We start from the raw sequence: 20374 nt of genomic DNA, 5'->3' as shown, positions 1-20374 counted from the left end.
CCCAGCTTTCTTAGCATCAAAACAAACCAGACCCCCATATGGCCAAGTTTATAACTTCTTCAGACATGCCTGTGGATCATGGTCCAGGGCCAGGCCACTGCCATGGTTAACAGGACCTGAGAGCAGAGAGGTGAGTCTCACAGTTCTCCTCGCCCCTCACATAGTTTACTATGAAGCTGTGAAATGAAGAGTTCATGCATTCTAGTTGTTACAATCATGTGTCAGCTAAAATACGTACCCATGAGATAGGAAGTGTTGTAAAATTTCCTGGAAGATTTAAACTGTTTTATTTGGATGTCAAATTTTATAAATTCATAAACCAATAATTTTATGTAGTCAGACTTTAAAAACATGAAGGTTTTTTTTTTTTTCCTTTTTTAGGGGAAAGTTTATTTTTGAATGCATAATAGAATGAAAGATGGCCCCAGGCTAGCTTGTTCAGGGAAGGGAATGTGTGTGCTTTACGGAACCGGCCACACTGTGCATGACAGTGACAGCAGTGCAGCCCGATGCTGTTCTTCTCACGCCCGAGCTTCGACTGTTACTGCTTTCACTTTCCTGGGGTGACTCAGTAGCATGATCTCAACCCCTTCTTTCCCACTGGTGGGATTACCTGAACACTGGTCGTGTAACTCATACTTCACTAATGAAATGCAGTCCTCTTGAGTGTTTAAAATGGTGGAGAAAACAGCAAGAAGCATTTGCTAAGATTAAATACAATAAAAAGTGACATACCCCAATATAAACACACAAACAAAACCCTCTCGCTAGGTTTTAATTTCTAATCAAAAAGATAAATAGCAGCACGGAGTCAACATAGAGAAATGTCAACATCTTGGGGAATACTGATGCGTTCCTGAGAGCTGGGACACAGATGCTTTGAATTGTGAAACCTCTTCCTTGGCTTCATTTTCTGGAACTAATAGCATTCATGTTTGGTTTTGCAGGGTAAAGACAGAGATTTTGTGTACAAAGAGGTTGTCAAGTCACCCACTGCCTCCCGCATCTCTCTGGGAAAGAAGGTGAAATCGGTGAAGGAGACAATGAGGAAGAGAATGTCTAAAAAGTACAGCAGCCCTGTCTCCGAGCAGGTATTTGGCCACCCCACTGAAGACAGACCCCTGGGTCTTGCTGGCGACAGGGAAAGCTGAGGTGGCCCATCTATGACGCCACATAGCTACATACATGTGTTCCTTGGTGTTTGCCGGCATGTAGGCCGTGCCACGTTTATGTAGCCATGCTTTCAGTTCGAGAGACATTTGTTAGGCACTGTGGGATGTCCAGACACTGTGCTTGTTGCTGGTAATATAAAACACAGATCCTGCCTTCCATGTGCAGAGAAAAGAAGAGACAGCCACATTGTAACAACAACAAAATTCTTCTGTTTAAGCTCAAAACAATAAACTTAATGTGTGCATGTGACCACAGAGGACAGGTTTTCTCTTCTGAAATGCCCTTACTACTAAATGTCTATCACTAGATCCAACCTTCCAAAGTGTCCTTGGTCAGCAGACAATACTTCCTGGTTACTGGACTTCAATAGTTTTCAGTTGGTGGGGGTTAGGGGAGTCCTCACTAACTGGCACAATGTGTAGTCAATAAGATGCCATGGAATTGATGCCTCTACACCTAATTCAATGAAATAACTCATTACCACTAACTTATTTTGCATTGATAATGTTTATATATGTATATAATATATTTTGATCACTTTCCCCTCCCACTATCTTCCTGTTGCCCCTCCCCTTGCCCCCTTCCAATGAACCCCTTCTCCTTCCCAACTATTTCCTCTTCTTTGATATCTTTTTTTTTCTTTTATATGTGTGTCATGCACTTAGTGTAACCAGGGTTGCCTGCACAAGTATAGGCGGAATATTATTTACCCGAGCATGTGCAACTTGCCATTGGCTACACCACGGCAGAAAATGCTTGCATTCTCCCATGAACCATTAACTACTATAACTCCTTAGGGATGGATGGAGGCTTCATGCCCTCCTCTGTCATCCATGTTGGAATGTCCATCGCATCACTAAAAATGGGTCTACGTTCTATCTGAATTAAAAAAAACACTTGGTAATCTGGGGGCTGGAGGAATGGCTTAGTGGATAAGGTGTTTGCCTGCAATGTCAAAGAACCCAGGTTTGATTCTCCAAGACCCATGTTAGCCAGATGCACAAAGGGGCGCATGCGTCTAGAGTTCATTTGCAGTGGCTGGAGGCCCTGGGGTACCCATTCTCTCCCCCCCACCCGCCCTTCCTTTCTCTGTCAAATAAATAAAAATAAAATATGTTAAAAAAAAAAAAAAACACTTGGCAATCTGGACCTTGAGGTAATTTTCACCATGGGATTCCAAAGCCTCCTCTCCTGTCACCTTTACAGAATCCCCTTTGCAGCCTTTCACAGTACCTGTGAGAGTTGGTTGTGTACTTGAAATGCATTGGGAAGGCTGCTGCACCATCCTAGCCAGTAACACAGAGAAAGCTGAAAATTGTGCTCAGCTGCTGCCCCCTGGTGGCCATATTAAGATAAACACCAAACATCTTTCTGTCCAGTCAGGAAACACCAACAGGTCAACTAGTTGGGAGTGAAAGGAGGCCTGCCCTTCTCAGTCTGTGACAGTAGTTCTCACTCTAGAAGTGGGAGTGGTTTTGGAATATGGAAGAAGCTTTGTTATAGGCAAAAACAATGTTTTATGTATCTGGATCTTACATTGGTAGTTAAAATTTACAATTTATATAATTATAAAAGTCTGGCCAGTTGTTTTTCAGGGAATATACTTTTATATTTTCAGTATAATATTTTCCTTTGAAGTAGATTAAATGCCTCTTAACTGCACTTCCTGACATTACATTAACAGTGGGTTTAATTAACTTATGTTTGAAATTCAACTTGTTACTAGACTATGTTGTGTCTCCAAACTTTTAAATAAGTAGTGACTCAGTGTGGTAGATTTTTCCACCAGATGTTTTAAGACCATCTCTGTGAGTATGAAACAAAATTTTGAGTGCTTAATGCATAAATACTACCATGGTCTATAAAATTAAAGTAACGAAGGATATATACTAAGACTACTATATATCAAAGCAGGTGTACGTGTAAAGGCAGATTTGAGTGATAGAGTTGATAAATTATAAAACATGACTTGTCCATTCATGAAACTCAATTCTGTTGACACCATTTCAGGACTCGGGGCTCGATGGAATGCCTGGTTCCCCGGCCTCAGCAAAGCCAGACTCCGAACACCCGGACAAACCCAAGCTCAAAGCCGGGGGCTCTGTGGAAAGCCTTCGGAGTTCTCTGAGTGGGCAGAGCTCAATGAGTAAGTCTGGCTTGTGACTAGATGATTTCCTTTGGCGTTACAGTCAGACATCCATTTGAACACCAAGTTCAAGCAAGTGAAAGATACGTAAGACTAGTCCCTGCCCTTGGGGTGCTGTTAGGAAGCCAGACTATAAGTATCTGGACTTAGAATCCTGTTTGTTTGATAGAAATCACTCAGCAAGCAGCAGTGTGAAAGAGAGGCATTTTCACGTTGCTCGTGGAAGACACAAAATGCACATCTCAGAGGAAGAATCTAGAGAACGGGAGAGATCAAGACAAAAGGAAGCAACACCAAAAAATAAAGGGGGTTGGCAGAGGGAAGAGAATCGTATGTGCATGGTACAAATACTGTGCAGCCGCTCCAGAGTCAGAGATGGTTGACGGTAGGGAAAGAGATGAGGCTTAAAGTCTTGTAGGGAAAGAGATGAGGCTTAAAGTCTCTCCTGGGCAAGTTGCTTGGGCTCGCAGCTTGTTTCCTCGCCTGTGAGCTGCAGGAGTGCTGCACTGCACAGCTCGGAGGTCCTGAGGGCTGGGGGCGGGGCGAGCGCAGTGCTGCCGCGTCTCGTACGTGTTCTGTTCCCCGTGGTGTGCTGGGAGCCCCTGTCCAGGCAGGGACTGGATTCGACTGAACAGGGAAGGACTCATGTCTGGGCCCTGCTTGGTCTTGATACGAGGCTGTGACGTGTGCCTCACCCTCTGGGAGCTGTGTCCTATTCTGCAGTAGCGCCCATGGCCCTGGGCTTGGCTTGGGGAAGTCCGTATTCACCCATGTGTCTTTCTGTGTTCCCCGCACAGGTGGTCAGACGGTGAGCACCACCGATTCCTCCGCCAGCAACAGGGAGAGCGTCAAGTCAGAAGATGGTGATGACGAGGAGCCACCCTACCGGGGCCCCTTCTGTGGGCGAGCGAGGGTGCACACGGACTTTACCCCCAGTCCCTATGACACAGACTCGCTCAAGCTCAAGGTGAGCCTGTCCTTAGATGTGAAATAGCTAAACCGGGCCCTTTATCTCAGTGAGCTCGCCTTCCTCCCTACCACCAGGTGCTGGGCTCTTACCGTGTGTGTGGCAATGTCCTAGCCACCTTGACCTGCTGGCTTCCTTTGTAATGAAATAAAATAGGACCAGCAAGAGGCCAAGGCCAAGGAAGGTGTGTGTCAGCTCTATATCACTATCGCCTTCTCCCCTCGCGCCCATGCTTAATCCAATGGTCTCCCCAATTTCTGTGTTTTCTAAAGGGTGTTACTGCTCCCATGTGTAGAGACAGAGATACCCTTATGGGCCACCAAGGTGGGATTCCATGTGAATGACTTGTCTACAGGGTAGGGGGACCCCAGCTTATGACTGGTAGAAGAGGTCTTCTCTCCAGAAAGTAGGAGGACATTCTGAGAGCTGGGCGTGGGCAGTGTGGCTGAGAGCACAGGGGAGCCCAGGGCCACCTGACCCTGCCATGCCGGAGGCAGGGTGGCTGTGACCTGTGGCCCATGGGCATCGTAAGAGGTGTTCTGTCTGACCCCTGCCAAACTCCCATTCGTATGTATTAATTGCCTCAAAAGGTGACCTGTGGGACCCCAATTCTGCCTTTCCCCACCCATCCGATCTCAGTGTTTATGCTTAGAAATGTCCCTGATGGAAAGATCTTTTTCCCTGGGCCACAGAAAGGAGATATCATTGATATAATCAGCAAACCACCCATGGGCACCTGGATGGGTCTGTTGAACAACAAAGTGGGAACGTTCAAGTTCATCTATGTGGACGTGCTCAGCGAGGAAGAAGAGAAGCCCAAGCGCCCCGCCAGGCGCAGGAGGAAAGGAAGACCGCCGCAGCCCAAATCTGTGGAGGACCTCCTGGACCGGATCAACCTGAAAGTAAATCACTTCTCGTCCTCGCTGCGCATGCGACCTTGTTGCTTTTCCTTCTAAACGCAGCACGTGAAGGTTGAGCTGTGTCATCCAACAAGGGTGACCCGTTGGACAATGAGTGGCCATTCTACAAGAATCGCTGCCCGTGTCCCTGCTGTCTTAACCCGTGCCGGGGATGACGGGGTAGGGTTAGTGTCAGAGCAGAGCCTGCTACTGGAAGGGCTGGAAGCAGGCGTGGGGCTTCTGTGCATGGCTAGTTCTGCGGGATCGTGAGGCACCGCGCTCCCGCCCCCTTCCTGCATGTGGGCAAGCGCGTCTGCAGTGGCAGGTGCTATTTCTTCCTTAGAAAGTACATTGCTCCTGGGAGATGTTATAAGTGGGATTTCAACAGCCTTACAAATGCAGGAGGGTCTTCCCCACTGTGGGCTGTGCTGTGAGAAAGGAGTTAGTTCACAGCAAGGGCACAATGGCAATGTTAGCACATGGGGTCCATCAGAGTCTGCAAATTATGTCTTTTTAAACCATGATTAAGAATCAACTCTCACCCACTATCTACTAAGCTCAAGCACCAGAAATCACAGAGAGTGTTGCTGGGGAGATGCTCAGGTACCATGGAAGCATGAGGACCTGAGTTCAGATCCCCAGCACCCGTGTAGAACCCAGACATGGCCGTGCATGCCTGCAATCTCCCTAGGGCTTGCTGGCTAGCTTGTCTAGCCAAATATGTGAACTCAGGTACAACAAAAGGCCCATCTCAAAAAATAAGGTGAGAGTGGCCTCTAAACACACACATGTACATGTGTACCCACATAAACATGTAAACCCATATGCACGTACAACACACATACACATGCAAAGAAATCGTTACTCATTTTTTGATGGCTATGGACAGGGGCCGAGGGGCCCAAGGCCAGTTGCTGGGTATTTGTCACATGGCTGGGCCACTGGCTCACTTTGATCTTTCTCTGTCTCTCAGGAACACATGCCCACTTTCCTGTTCAATGGCTATGAAGACCTGGATACCTTCAAGCTCCTGGAGGAGGAGGACCTGGATGAGTTAAATATCAGGGACCCGGAACACAGAGCCGTTCTCTTGACGGCCGTGGAGCTGTTGCAGGAATACGACAGTAAGCCCATGCAAATGCAAACACGCAAACGCTCACTGCTGGATCGGTATATATTTTTTAAGTTGTCAGCTGGTCTCGGACGCATGAGCTGTCATCATAGGCTGAGGTCCCTGCAGTCAGTCTTGAGCACGAGTGTGCTCACTCTCTCTCTTTCTCTCTTGGTTTTTTTAAGGTAGTATCTCAGTCTAGCCCAGCCTAGCCTGGACCTCACTCTTGTTACAAGCTGGCCTCAAACTCAGAGCGATACTCCTACCTCTACCTCCCGAATGCTGGGATTAAAGGTGTGTGTCACCACGCCAGGCTAGGTCTTGCTCTTTCTGAAACCAGAATCAGTTTTGCGCTATGCAAGATGGCTCAAGGATGTGTCCATTCACACCATGCAGATATTTCTCTTAATGTGAGAACAAAAGAGCACTGTACCATGGGTCTGAGAACTGATGGGCCGTTTTCCTAAGAAACCAGGGCTCACTCCACCGTGTTGCGGTTGGGGTGCACAGTCCCCTTTCAGCAGGCCATAGGATCACTGAGCACAAAAGCAAGTGCCTACCCTGGAGTTTCTTGGTCAGTTGATGATTTCCCAGAGCATGTGAAGAGGTGTTTTCCCATTGAATAAGTTTGTAAGTGAATAAGTCAAATCCATCAGTTTCCTTTAAAGAAAGACGTGCATCTGTGCAGTGACTATGTGGATCAGAGAATTCCTGACTTAAACAAATGCCAGCTTATTTCTACAGTCTGTGAACAATTCCTGAGCTCACTGCCTTTGTGGAGATCATTGAGTACATCAGAGCTATCTCTTTGATAGCCTGCTCTTCACTCTTCAGTCCCACATCAGCAATATTCCTGAAATCATTTACCATGAAGAGAGTATCCTGACTGGTTCTTGAATTCAGACAGTTACTCTGAAGTGCTTGGCTGCACAGATTCCAGCAGCTAGTAGCATGTCTGTTGCCCAAAGACATACCAAAACCATGGTTAATGACAGGGAAAAAAAAAAATTACATCTTATAAAGTCTCTAGCTTAGGATTATTTGACTTTCTGTGGAAGGAAAGCAATTCACAGTCAGTGGAAGCAGTTCTTCAGATGCTGAATCCCAGGGCTTTCCTTGGCTGGCAGCATGTCATGAGACCCTCTCTTAGGCTGTAGCAGTAGCAGCAGCAGCGAGCTGGGGCTCCCCAGTCAGTTATGAGGCCGCAAGAGGGAATGAGCAATCTCTGCATGTCCCAGGTGGCGAAGCAAGAATGTTACTTGGATTAAGGTTATTAAGTGTATTTTTGGCTTATAACATTCCAGAACCTTATTGTAAATGGAAGAGCATCTGTATTTACTGGCTGTATGAGACTCAGGAGAATTGGAAGCAATATGTGTTAGTAAATTCACTTTTGCTTAAAAAAATACTCCCTGTAAGTTAACTAGTAACACAGAAGACCACACACTTCCCAACAGAGGTGTGAACCCTAGGTAGACAGGATAGAGTGGGAAGGTATTGTGTTTTGGACTTAGAGCACTTTGTAACCAGTATTGTGAAGCATTGAGTCTCCCAGGAGGGACCCTGGGGTCAATGGCTAGGTTGTATGTGAATAGCCTGGGGAGTGACCACTGTGGCTGACCAGATAGATCAGTGTGAATTAAGGTTAAACCGTCTGTTCTTCTGAACCCCATCCACTCTGTATGACAGCTCATTTGCTGTTCCCCAAATACAGAGAACAGCTAGCTTGTGTACATTATGACATTAAGTATAAGAGGAGCAAAGCCCAATCCTGAGTATAAGACAATGACTGGGCCTTATTGTGACATAGCACACTGGCTCAGACTCAGTGTCATAGGCTCATATCCTGAGATTTAAGCCCGGGACATTTTGTAGGAGGGAGTCTGTATGAATCTCCGTGATCACTTAGAAGGCTACGAATGACTCTGAGTCTTGACCAATCCTGGTTTGCCTCCATGCACTCCTGTTCAGAGTTCCTCTGGTGTGTAAAGTAGTACATCCTGAAGCCAAGCCCTCAAGGGCCCAGAGGTACTAATTCGCACAGAGAGGCTGTGTCCAGACATGTCCTAGCATAGTAAGACTTCACATCCAATGCAGTTAAACCCCTTGTATTTAAGGAACAATCTCCTGTAAGTACATAATAACTTGGAGGAACACGGTAGGTTTCTGTCAAACTCAATTTTTATGCTAGAGAAACCTAGCAAGATGCTTGAAGATATGTTATGTAAGAATACCTTGCTGTTTTCTAGGCCAGACTTCACTGAAAGTGAAAGACATCTCCAGGCCTGCTTAAAAGCCACCCCGTCCAGCGTCTCCTAGCACATGGGGCAGGACAGCCAGCCCAGTCTTCCGCTTGGAAAAGCCTGTCAGCTCACTCTTGCACTCTTTTGGGTCTTCTAAATGAAAATCCCCTTAAATGGTTTTAATTTTCAATATTTACTTATTTATGGTAGAGAATATGGGCATGCCAGCACCTATCGCTGTTGCAAAGTGCATCTGGCTTTATGTGGGCACTAGGGGATTGAACCCTGGACTGGTAGGCTTTTCAAGCAAATACTTTTTGACTGCTGAGCCATTTCTCCAGCCCTGATTTTTCTTGTTTAGTTGTGATAAAATCCATACATACACTTTAAAGTTTGCCACCTTAACCATTTGGCAGTTCAAGAATAATAATAATTTTAAGTCTGTCATGGTGGCTCATGCCAGTAATACAAGCATTTAGGAGGTTGAAGTCAGAATATTGCTCAAGTACCAAGCTAGTCTGGACTAAGTTACAGGCCAGCCTGAGCTACAGAGACTCTGACAAAACAAAAATGGTTGGTAAAATCATTTTAATTAAAAACTATAAGCTGGACATGGTGGCATAGGCCTTTAATCCCAGCACTCGGGAGGCAGAGGTAGGAGGATTGCTGTGAGTTCAAGGCCACCCTGAGACTCCATAGTGAATTCCAGGTCAGCCTGGGCTAGAGTGAGATCCTACCTTGAAAAACAAAATTATTTCAAGTGTTTAGAAAATAGAGAAAAGTAAGACATGTATATATTTCCTGAACTTCACTAGAGGTAACATTTTGATATATTTGTTTCATTCCTTATTTTCACGAGAAGTACCCGTTCTCCAGAAAACAGGATATGTCCTCGTGTTTGATGGTCTCATACATGTTGTGGCACAGTCTTCCTGTGTGTGTGTGTGTGTTCACATGTGCACACGTGTGCATGTTTGGATGGAGTAGAGGAGAGCTCTAGACCAATAAGAGTCCCTTCAGGTCAAGGGTCACGTCAAGTCCTGATGGGCTTTTGGCCTTGGCCTTGGATTTGCTTTGAGAACTGGTGCAGCTCCTGCCCATCTTCTCTCTTATCTCTTCTAGTGTGGCACTAGTGCTAGTGAACGTGCAAGGAGGTCACGACTGCTTTCTGCAGCACACACAAGAGCCACCTACCGCTTTTTCCTCAGCAAAGACAGAGACCCCAGCCCCTCACTGTGCACCTCATGACTTTACAGGCTGGGCTTTGGTTTATTTTCAGGCGGTGGGAGGGATCCCTTTCCTTTCCGTAGACAAAACGGTGTGTTCTGTGTCTTGTGAGGCTGGGATCCCAAAACGTAGACCCAGGGTAGACCCCATTTTCATGCAGTGACAGTGACATGCTTTCTATTTCATGCCCATCAGACAGCACTCTGGAGCCCGCTTCGTGGCCCTGCCACACAGAACTCTTCACCAGGCACAGACAGCAGAGAGTCCCACTTCTCGCTTGTAGCCCAGAGCTCTTAGCTCTCGTTTACAACAAGGATCATTTTTCTTAACAACATGGTGAAGGTCACTCCAAATCCACAGGCTACACAGGTTGAGGACCTCACTGTAGAATGTTTTAGTTTGAGGAAGGGGAAGCAGTATTTGCACATACACTTCTAATTAGTTAATTTTTTTGCTAATTAATAATTAACACCATTAATTTGGGGCTGTAAGGGTTTACTCTGCCATGTGGTCTGCCATCATTTGGGTTATAGAATGTTTTGTTTTTTTAAAAAAAAAATGTTTTTATTTATTTATTAGAGAGAGGGGGTCACCCCAGGGCTTCCAGCCATTGCAAACAAACTCCAGATGCATGTACTACCTTGTACATCTGGCTTATGTGGGTCCCGGGGAATCAAACCAAAGTCCTTTGGCTTTGCAGGCAAATGCCTTAACCACTAAGCCATCTTTCCAGCCTTTAGAATGTTTTCTTTATTGGAAATAAAAACAGGAAATTGTGAGAGGATACCGGTACTCACTCAAAGATGCGGCATGGAAGCCCTCAGCCCCTTTGGTGACCTGAGGAAAAACGTCATTTTTCTGGTTTATTGATTTCTTTTTTTCTTCTGTGTATGTGATTTTTGTGGGAGGTGAAGAAAAAAAGAAAATAAATTAAAGCCATTTGTCACTGTGACTAGCCATTTTATGTAGAAAATGTTTCCTTGGTTTCCGTTTTGTGTGACCAAGCACTTTGTCTGTGTAGTAGTGTGAAGATGCTATGCTTGTGACCTCAGAGTCCCACACAGGGCTCCTGTGGCCTCCTTAGAACATGCAGTAAAACTGCATGGAAATTGAAGCTCCACATGATTTACTCTAGATACCATCTCCCAACAGATGTATCTGACTTATTTCTTTTTTTTTTTTATCTTCCCTATCAACCTTGTTGATAAATAAGATACTTCTCTTTAAAAGAGTTGCTCTGAGCTGCAGAGATGGCTCAGCAGTTAAAGGTGCTTACTGGAAAATCCTGACAGCCTGGGCTCGGTTTCCCCAATATCCACATAAAACCAGATGCACAAAGTGGCTCATGCATCTGGAGTTCTTTTGCAGTGGCAAGAGGGCCCGGTGTGCCCATGTGCTCTTTTTCTCTCTCACATAAATAAATAACAGTACAGATAGACAGACAGACAACAGGGTTGCTCCAGCTGAAGATGTTCAACTTGCTCTCATTCACTTAAAAGCATCCTCCAGTCTGTTGGCGAGTCAGGGTCTCCTGGCCATCCCTGTCTCTCAGCTTTGTGTACAGGAAGTAGGAATATTGGGCAAGACAATGGGAGAGGGGTGAAAAGAAAGACAGCCTTTGAACGTGACAAACAACAAACTGAGGTTTGCTTCTGGGCCCCTTCCTCAGAGGAGCCTGGTCGGCTGGCCAGCCTCTTCTTGCTGAGAGAATGCAAGGGCAGCACATGGTACCAAGGTCTCTCAGTGCTCCCAAATGCTAATAATGTGATATTTCATTTGACACTTTTATGTAAGCTTTGGAGAGATGGTAACATAAATGACTTGAAGGCTTCCAGATCTCTGAAAAGCACTTGACCTAGTCCACGGTGTGAAGGAGGCATTCATTCTTTCTGTTCTCCACATATGTGCCATCACTCAGCAGGGACGAATGTCCTTCCCACTGCCAGCGCCACCCTCTACCTTTCTCCTCTCATTAGAGGCTTCAGTCTGCCTCTTTCTGGGTAACTGGAGTGGCATTGGCATATTCCAACTATTTGCCCTCTCGACAAATTGATTTTTATGTTCTCAATACTTAAAAGGAAAATCTTATGTCACTATCTCCTTTTGATCTTAAAATAATTTGTTCCCTATTAAAAGTCCAAGACTTAAAAAAAACTGTGTGTCTGTGGTTAGAGAAATGGCTTAGCAGTTAAGACACTTGCCTGTGAAGCCTAAGAACCCAGGTTTGATTCTCCAGAACCCACATAAGCCAGAGGCACATGGTGGTACATGTATCTGGAGTTTGTTTGCAGTGGCTAGACAACCTGGCATGCCCATTCTCTCTTTCTCTCTTTCATAAATACATAAATTTTTAAAACTTAAAAAAATATATATGTCAACATCAGGATGAAATTGGGGTCTGGCAGATGGTGGGACTGCTGCTTCTTGGCCACCCTTGTGATTCCGTGCTGTGTATTCATCTTGTCCAGGTAACAGTGACCAGTCTGGTTCCCAGGAGAAGCTGCTGGTGGATAGCCAGAGCCTGAGTGGACGCTCCCCACGAGACTCGGGATGTTATGAAAGCAGCGAGAACCTGGAAAATGGTAATATCTACATAGACCATCAGAACCTGCTTTGACAGTTCCTGATTTCAGAAGTATAACTGTCTCTAAAGGCTCCATTCTTTTATCATGATGAATCTAGCAATCGCCTTTTCATTTCCGGTCTCTTTCCTGTGTTGGTCTTCACTTAACCTCTGTACTTATTACCCCTGGTTGCTGTGTGAGGTCTATAAATTGTGTATAAATTGTATAAATACCTGCAGCTGTAAAACCAAAATAGTGTGTCTCCCATGCCCCCGTCTTTACCCAGTAACAGTCAGCATTGTCAGTGTTGGGGACAGTTAGGTCTACAAGGAAAACAGTTTACCAGGGATACCATCTATCAGGGACATACCAGCAAGCAGGTCTTAAATGCTGCAGCCTCACAAGCTGATTCCAGAGGCAATTACCACGAGAGAGGGTGACTTGAAGGCCTCAGGTCCTGTGTGTGGCTTCCTTGTCTTAACACTTGGGAAGTAGTCAATATGAGATTTCAGAAAGCTTACTTTTCTCAAACAGAAGTAGGGTCTTCAGCAGAATGGGGCAGAAAGGGTAAAAGTCACAGTGGGTGACTCTGTGACTTCCTGTTGTGATGCAAAAATTTCCAGTGATTGCAAGATTAGAAAGAGTCGTAAAGGGTTCCTGCTGCCATCATGACCTAACTCTCTATTGAGCAGTTGGAAACTATAATGAAAAATGCCCAAGTTTGATGGATTTTAGCTGTCACTGGACTTTCATGAGGTAGAACTGTGTTAAGAGTATTTATGAGCCTTCTCAAGCAAACCGTGGGCTGCAGTTTGCGCCTGACTATGAAATCTATTGAGTGGGTTATAGAAAGCAGGTTTGTAAGACACAATGAGAAGCATCAGAGTGTATTCCATCAGCTAGACATTAGGATTATCTAATCCTTGTTTCAGATGTGTGCGTTGGATGATAAATGCAAGATGTGCTTATCAACATGTGTGTATCTTAAGAATAGTGTGAGAGAGTCATGGTGGTCACCAACACCTGGACTAGAGCAAGGCGAATGTGTGCCTAGGGCTCAGTTTCTGGCAAGGTACTGGTGAGGTGCTCACTCCCAGGAGCCAGCCTTACTCTTAGGGTGACCCTCCTGAGGATCTGCATTCTGGACATGCTACCTTCCTCACTCACGGTGAATCTGATTGTTTCTTTGTGGTACTGGGGCTTGAACACAGGGCCTTGCACTTGCTAGGCACGTGCTCTACCACTGCGCTATATATTCCCAGCCCAACTCCTTTTGATTCTAATGAGCATTACGGTGATTTCAAGATTTGCTCATGAGCTTCAGCATTCAGAATGTTCCAGTGATTGAGAAGACAGTGGATCCTATGAATCCTTGGTCAAAATAAGATGCCACACTCACCTAGAGTCAGAGTGGAGCCTTAGTTTCAGGAGACATAGAATCCTTATGGAGGTTCGGAAGGCTTTTCCTTTGTTTATAACCTTTCTGTAGCAAAAATGTTTCAGTAAATAGATCACAACTGTGCTGGACTGAGAAGTATAATCACAAACATAACCCTGCCAGTGGCTCAGTGTCCAGGAGAGTTCAAGTGCACGTGCTGGTGGCCTGGATTGAGGAACCATGCTTTGAGCTCAGGGTGAACTCGGGTTTTCCTGATTGTAGCAGAACGTGAACATGGATTGACATGTATGGTTTCCATTGGAAATTAAGAAGAAAGTCCCCAATTTCTAAAACTTGTGCTAAGTGAATTTCCTATTTCTGGTGATAGTTGTTTATGCTTTAGTGTGGCTTGCCCTTGGAAAAGTACTCTCTTTCTCCATTTATCTGTGATGGTTCTTCTGTTAATGAAAAATGGAACCTGGCCAGTCTCTTCAGTAGCCGTTGTAAACTAGTGTCCCCATGTAACATAAGAGTGACAATCCAGCCAGGTGTGGTGGTGCACACCTTTAATCCCAGCACTTTGGGAAGCAGAGGTAGAAGGATCACCATAAGTTTGAGGTCAGCCTGAGACTACATAGTGAATTCCAGGTCAGCCTGGGATAGCGTGAAACACTACCTGGGGGGGGGGGGGGGGAGGAGGAGTTATAATCTACAGATAAGTGCTTGGAATGGTGCCATTTACCCCTGTGGAACTTACAGGTGGACAGGGCTTGAGGTCTTATTACTATTCTTCAAAAAGGGCACGTGCTAGTCCTGGTCTCTGCTTTGTGGAATGCAAAGCATTTCATGTGTTGATTTGTGTTTTCTCAGAAGAGATGACCCATCAATCAAAAGTCCAGTCGAGGAGGCGGCTGTTTGTCCATCAGCGTCAGGGTTTTCCATTATGCTTGGGGTGACATAACTCATGTTACCGGTTTGAAGTTAGCGTGTGCTTGGTAGGAAGCTGTGAAACTGTGGAAGGAATCTGTTTCTCTCCCCGCTGCTGATGCCTGGTGCTCCCATGAGAGCTGCAGGCCTTTTCTCTCCCTTCCCTGTCTTTCATCCGTGCAGCCCTCACATAGAGCCTCTCTTCTCTATAACCCGAGGACGCCTTTCTTCTCCCTTTAAGTAGCCCTGTTCCTTACTGCGTCAATACCATCCCACCCTTCCTATCAAGTTGGTCCACAGCCTGGTTTCTCCTGGATGCTTTGTGTATTATAGTGAAAAGGTAAGATTTCTTAATGGTCTGAGCTCAGCACCCTAAATAACATACAGACCTTAAGATGTTTGCTGACACAATAGTTGATGGGGAAAAAAAAAACCTTATTTACCTCAGAATGGTTTTTCAGAGATTATGGCCAGCCTTTCCTTTATACCTTCATAGCCTACTGCAGATTTTTGATGTTCTGTCTTTTCTATAGTAATAGAACCACTGGGCTCATGTACTCTGTGTCTGGGCTATTCACCTCCTATCAGTGGAGCTACAAGTCACACAACAAATGTGCTTGTTACGAAGCACAAATGAAACAATATAGTTGTGTTCCTGCACGCATGTACCTATGTACTTAGTACAGTGTCCCTTAGACGGCCATGTGCTTATACCTAGCATAGTGTCTCGCCCCTTGAGCAGCATGTCCCCAGTCTAGCAGCAGTACATCCCAGTCAGCAGTCATCAGATAAGGAGGTGTCGGGTTGATAGTGCAGCTGTCAGTCTATCAGCAAGGCAGTTTCTTAGCTAGAACCACCATGCAAGTACTTTATGGTCTCTGGACAGGCTGCTTACAGTTCTGTATCAGAGTTGATTGGTTGTTTCTGAATGAATGTAGTAGAAGGGAGCAGCTTCAAGAAAGCTTGTTCCATGAAATCAGTCCCCTTGTCTGAGCTGTGGCTTTGGGAATCGTACTCCCCAAACAGAAATCCTGTGTATGGTGTCCTTAACAGAGCACGGCCAGTCAGCCTTCTGTAGTGAATGGACTAGACTAGACATCAACCCTAGCTTCCTCTTACTGCCCAACACAGCATGTTCCCTTTCCACATAGTCCAGTTAATTTCTGTCCACATGAGTACTTTAATAAGGCTAAGAATTATTTCTAAAACTGAGAATGGGCCCTTCCTGACCCTATGTCACTCAGTGTCATAAGTGATGGTTTTGCATCCTTGGTGTAATGCATTTGTGTGATGCTGAAATATAACTTCCTAGCCTATCTGTGCATCAGTTTGGCTTAAAATGTGGTTGTAAATATTCCCTTGTCTCACAGGCAAGACTCAGAAAACTGGCCTCCTGCCCGCCAAGTCATCAACCGAGCCTAACTTGAAGACTTTCAGTAGGAGTCAGCTAGGCAATTACCCGACATTGCCTTTAACAAAGTCACTGGAGGCTCGGAAGCAGGAAGAGGAGAGCAGGCTGGGCCATGGTCTAGCCCTGGACTCAGCTAAGCACTGCGACACGCCCTGTGCGACTGGTTTGAGCAAAAACCGAAGGAGCCTCCCGGTCTCCATCTGTCGGAGCTGTGAGACCCTGGAGGACCCTGAGCCCGTGGAAACATGGCCCCGATCCCATTCCCTGGATGACCTTCAAGGAGAGGCCGATGACGGAAAGGATGTGCCTTCTGAGGTGCCGGAAGCCTCCCTGCAGACTGTACCTGAAGTGCCACAGAAGATGTCCACCTCCACCGCCAAGGCCCAGCCCCCAGGCCGGGACCCCACTGCAGACCACATATTGCTACTGACCCAAAGCAAGAGATTTTCTGACCCACAGAAAACGATGACAAAGAAACTGGATGTCTCTACAGCAGTCCCTTCCCGAGGCACATCGCCTCCACAGTGTTTGCCCAGAAACTTCGAGGCTCAGCCTCCGGCAGGTAAACCCAGCTTACCAAGGACATCTTTTGAGGGCCACAGAAAAGGACATGATTTTGGAGAAACATGCCACCTCCCAGGCACCAAAGAAGGGGTGGATGCTGAGCCAAGTGCCCCTGAGGCAAGGACACAGTCAAAGCATCCATCCCAGCCTCCACCCGTGCCTGCCAAGAAGAGCCGAGAGCGCCTGGCCAATGGCCTGCACCTCAGCCCGGGCCCTGAGGCACCCAGCCTGCCACTGAAGAAAGCTAGTCCCTCCAGCCCATCCGACTGCCCCTCACCCAGGCCTCCGTCAGGGTCAGGGCAGGAGCCCACCAGCCCGTCCTGCACCAGACCTCCACCCTGGCTGGCCGAGCTGCCCGAGAGCACCAGCCTGCAAGAGCACGGAGTGAAGCTGGGCCCCGCGCTCAGCAGAAAGGCCTCCTGTGTTCGAGGCCTGGACCTGCAGACGCTCACGGAAAACAAGCTGGGCTCTGAGGGCATCGACCTCACTGAGGAGCCCTACTCCGATAAGGTACCCCAGGCCCAGGCTGCTTTGGATGCAGGGAAGGGTTGCTGGGGAGGCCAGAGAGGCCAGCCTGGGTGCAGCAGCTGTGCAGAGAGCTGAGGGCCTGCAAACCAGGTGTACAACCCCCAAATCAATGCAAACCGAGCTCACAGTTTCCTTAGCTGCTCTGCTATGCAAGGAGCGTGAACAGAGCCATAGCTGGCTCCTGGAAAGGGAGGGCTAGTGGGCAAGAGAGACCAGAATGTAGCGTGACCATACAGTTAGCTGTACACACTGAGTGGGAGGCGTTAATAGGAAAGCCCCCAGTGCACCCAAACCATTCATTTAGATGTATAAGGAGCATTTCTCATTGAAAAACAAATACACAGCACCAAAGTAACTTTAAAGCAGATCAGTGACACAGAGATGGCTGTCCTTCCTTTGCTCCTGGAGGTGCGTCTCTGTTGTGACGTGCTCCTGAGACTCCTTTATTGTAAAATCTTATGATCACAAATGCCTCATGAAAACATTTTCCTCCTTCCCCTCCCCGCTTTGGTAGTTCTTAAGACCCTTTGAAGGGAAAATAGAAAGACACCTGTGGTGGCTGCAGTGTAGTTTTACACTTCTTCAGGGGTGAGAGGCAGAGAACATCTGTGGAGCAGTAATGTGTCCCTCTGCCCTTTAGGGGACTCTCTTCAATGACATTGGACAAATTAGGTTTTGCAAAATGATAGATAGAGTGAAGGCACTGGCCTGAGAAATACAGAATTGCATTCTGCCTTAATCCTGTTTTCAAGCATTTCCTGAGAGCGTAACAGTATTTGGGAGATGACGGTATAAGTACATTCACGCCAAAGACCCGATTCCAGTATTAAAAACTATCTTCACTTTGAATTAAACTGGAGGAGTTTATTTTCTAACACCTCAGTCTGTCTTGTGTTGGGTGCACTTTAGCGGGGACGAGTCTGTGTTGTCCTTAATGCTGCATTTCTCTGTCCCCTGGCAGCATGGCCGTTGTGGGATTCCGGAAGCCCTGGTGCAGAGGTATGCAGAGGACTTGGGTCAGCCTGAGAGGGAAATTGCCACCAACATGGACCAGATCCGGGTGAAGCAGCTTCGGAAGCAGCATCGCATGGCGGTGAGCAGTCACACCTGGCCTCCGCTTTCTCAGTGTTCCCTGCGGTGCGCGTGATGAGCTGGCTGCCATGCGCCCAGGAGGCAAAGGCTCTGAGCCCTGGGTGCGATGGGCAATAGCATGTTTTGTCTTAGTATTTAATTATTTTTATTTTTAAAATATTTTATTTATTTATTTATTTGAGAGAGAGAATATGGCTGTGCCAGGGTCTCCAACCACTACAAATAAATTCCAGACACATGTGCCAAATGGCTTACGTACTGGGGATTCAAACCTGGCTTCTTAGGCTTCACAGGCACATGCCTTAACTGCTAAGCCATCTCTCTAGCCCTTATTATTTTATTTTTATTCTTACACTTGCTAGGGTGAAATCCAGAGTCACATATATACTGAGTTAACATTGTACCACAATGCTACACTTCTGGCTCTTCATTTTATCTGTCTGTCTGTCTATCTGTCTCTGTTTTTGAGGTAAAGTCTCACTTTGTAGCACATCTGGCCTTCAACTCCTGCTCATACTGTCTCCATTCCTCAAGTGCTGAGATACAGGCATTGTGCCACCAAACCCAACCTCAGATATTTTTTAAAAATTTAATTTTAGAAAGAAAAAAAGTAAAAGTTGCCAGGCGTGGTGGCACATGCCTTTAATCCTAGCACTTGGGAGGTAGAGGTGGGAGGATCACCATGAGTTCAAGTCCACCCTGAGACTACCTAGTGAATTCTGGGTCAGCCTGAGCTAGAGAGAGATCCTACCTTCATAAAACAAAACAAAGAAAGCAAAAGTTACCCCAACACTGTGAACACTTTAAAAAAATATGTAATAGTCAGAAATTTTCAGTTAAATTAGAGAAGGAAAAAGTTCAAAGATCTGTTGTACCACATGATCACTACAGTTAACAACAGTGTACTGTGTATGTGAGAATTGCTAAGGTGATAGGCTTTATTCTCAATGCACACACACCTACACACACACACACAAAAAAAAACCATATAAGCAATGCATAAGTTAAGCAGTTTGATTAGCCAGTGCATGATGTATATATTTATCGTCACATTGTATGTCCTACAAATAAATATAATTTTTTTAACTTTTCGGTTTTAAAAATATCCATCTCTGGGGCTGGAGAGATGGCTTAGTGGTTAAGGTACTTGCCTGTGAAGCCTAAAGACCTGGGTTTGATTCTGTGCAAAGGTGGCGTATGCATCTAGAGTTCATTTGCAGTAGCTGGAAGCCCTGGCATGCCCATTCTCTCTCTCCTCCTTTCTCTAGTAGATAAATAAGATAAAATATTTTTTAAAATATCCATCTCTATGCTCATGTGTCATAGTAAATCTGTAATTTTAAAACCTGTGTGTTTTCACTTATCAAATCATAAATTTGTTTACTAAAATATTATATTTGTTATCAAGATTTCAAGATATTGTATTAGGTGAATGTTATATAGCTTAGCCAATTCCATATTGTTGAAATGTTTAGGTTTGTTCCAGCTTTTTATATTAAGTAAGGTAGTGTTTACTTAGAATATTGTAATGAAGAACATCCTTGTTAAGAAGTTTCTGTTGACTTCCAAGTAACTTCTGATGATGTGCTCTTTGAATGACTCAGCAAGACTGAACAGTAGCTAAACTTCTCATCATGCATCACCTTCTGAAAGACAGCCCTTTGTATACTAGCAGTCAAGGTTCAATGACCATTTCCCTACCATAGACAACTCTTGATAGTACTGTAACTTAAATTCTTTAAGACTATTAAATACTTAATCTTATGGTTGTTAATATAGACTCAAAATGCAGTGGAAAATATACTTAATAAAAATCCTACCCAAGCTGGGTATGTTGACGCACACCTTTAATCCCAGCACTTGGTAGGCAGCGATAGGAAGATTGCTGTGAGTTTGAGGCTACCCTGAGACTACATAGTGAATTCCAGGTCAGCCTGGGCTCGAGTGAGACCCTACCTCGAAAAACAAAATAAAACAAGCAAACAGCAACAACAACAACAAAAATCCCTGTCTGTTGAGTGCTACTCTATACACTGACACAGGTCTTTCACAGTTCACCTCAGTTAGGCGTCGCTCACAGAAGAACATAACACAGTGAGACAAAGTATCAGGATCTATATCAGTGTTTTCAGCTTGGGCACATA

At 45.6% G+C, this 20374-nt stretch overlaps 1 protein-coding gene across 6 annotated transcripts in view; it reads left to right on the top strand.

The window, feature by feature from the left end:
• Positions 1–20374, top strand: part of Sash1 (SAM and SH3 domain containing 1) — a 252044-nt gene that overhangs the window by 227655 nt on the left and 4015 nt on the right. For all 6 annotated transcript variants that reach the window (XM_045158593.1, XM_045158595.1, XM_045158592.1 and 3 more), the window contains 8 exons: positions 948–1091; positions 3184–3319; positions 4117–4286; positions 4979–5188; positions 6159–6309; positions 12235–12348; positions 16006–17120; positions 18100–18231. In XM_045158593.1, coding sequence (XP_045014528.1) covers positions 948–1091; positions 3184–3319; positions 4117–4286; positions 4979–5188; positions 6159–6309; positions 12235–12348; positions 16006–17120; positions 18100–18231 — 2172 coding nt within the window. The remainder of the gene's footprint in view (positions 1–947; positions 1092–3183; positions 3320–4116; positions 4287–4978; positions 5189–6158; positions 6310–12234; positions 12349–16005; positions 17121–18099; positions 18232–20374) is intronic.

This window comes from Jaculus jaculus, chromosome 9 (genome assembly GCF_020740685.1).
Source record: "Jaculus jaculus isolate mJacJac1 chromosome 9, mJacJac1.mat.Y.cur, whole genome shotgun sequence".
In the NCBI taxonomy this organism is placed as follows: Eukaryota; Metazoa; Chordata; class Mammalia; order Rodentia; family Dipodidae; genus Jaculus; species Jaculus jaculus.
The sequence above is the reverse complement of the archived record's forward strand: the minus strand, read 5'-3'. Positions and strand labels throughout refer to the sequence as shown.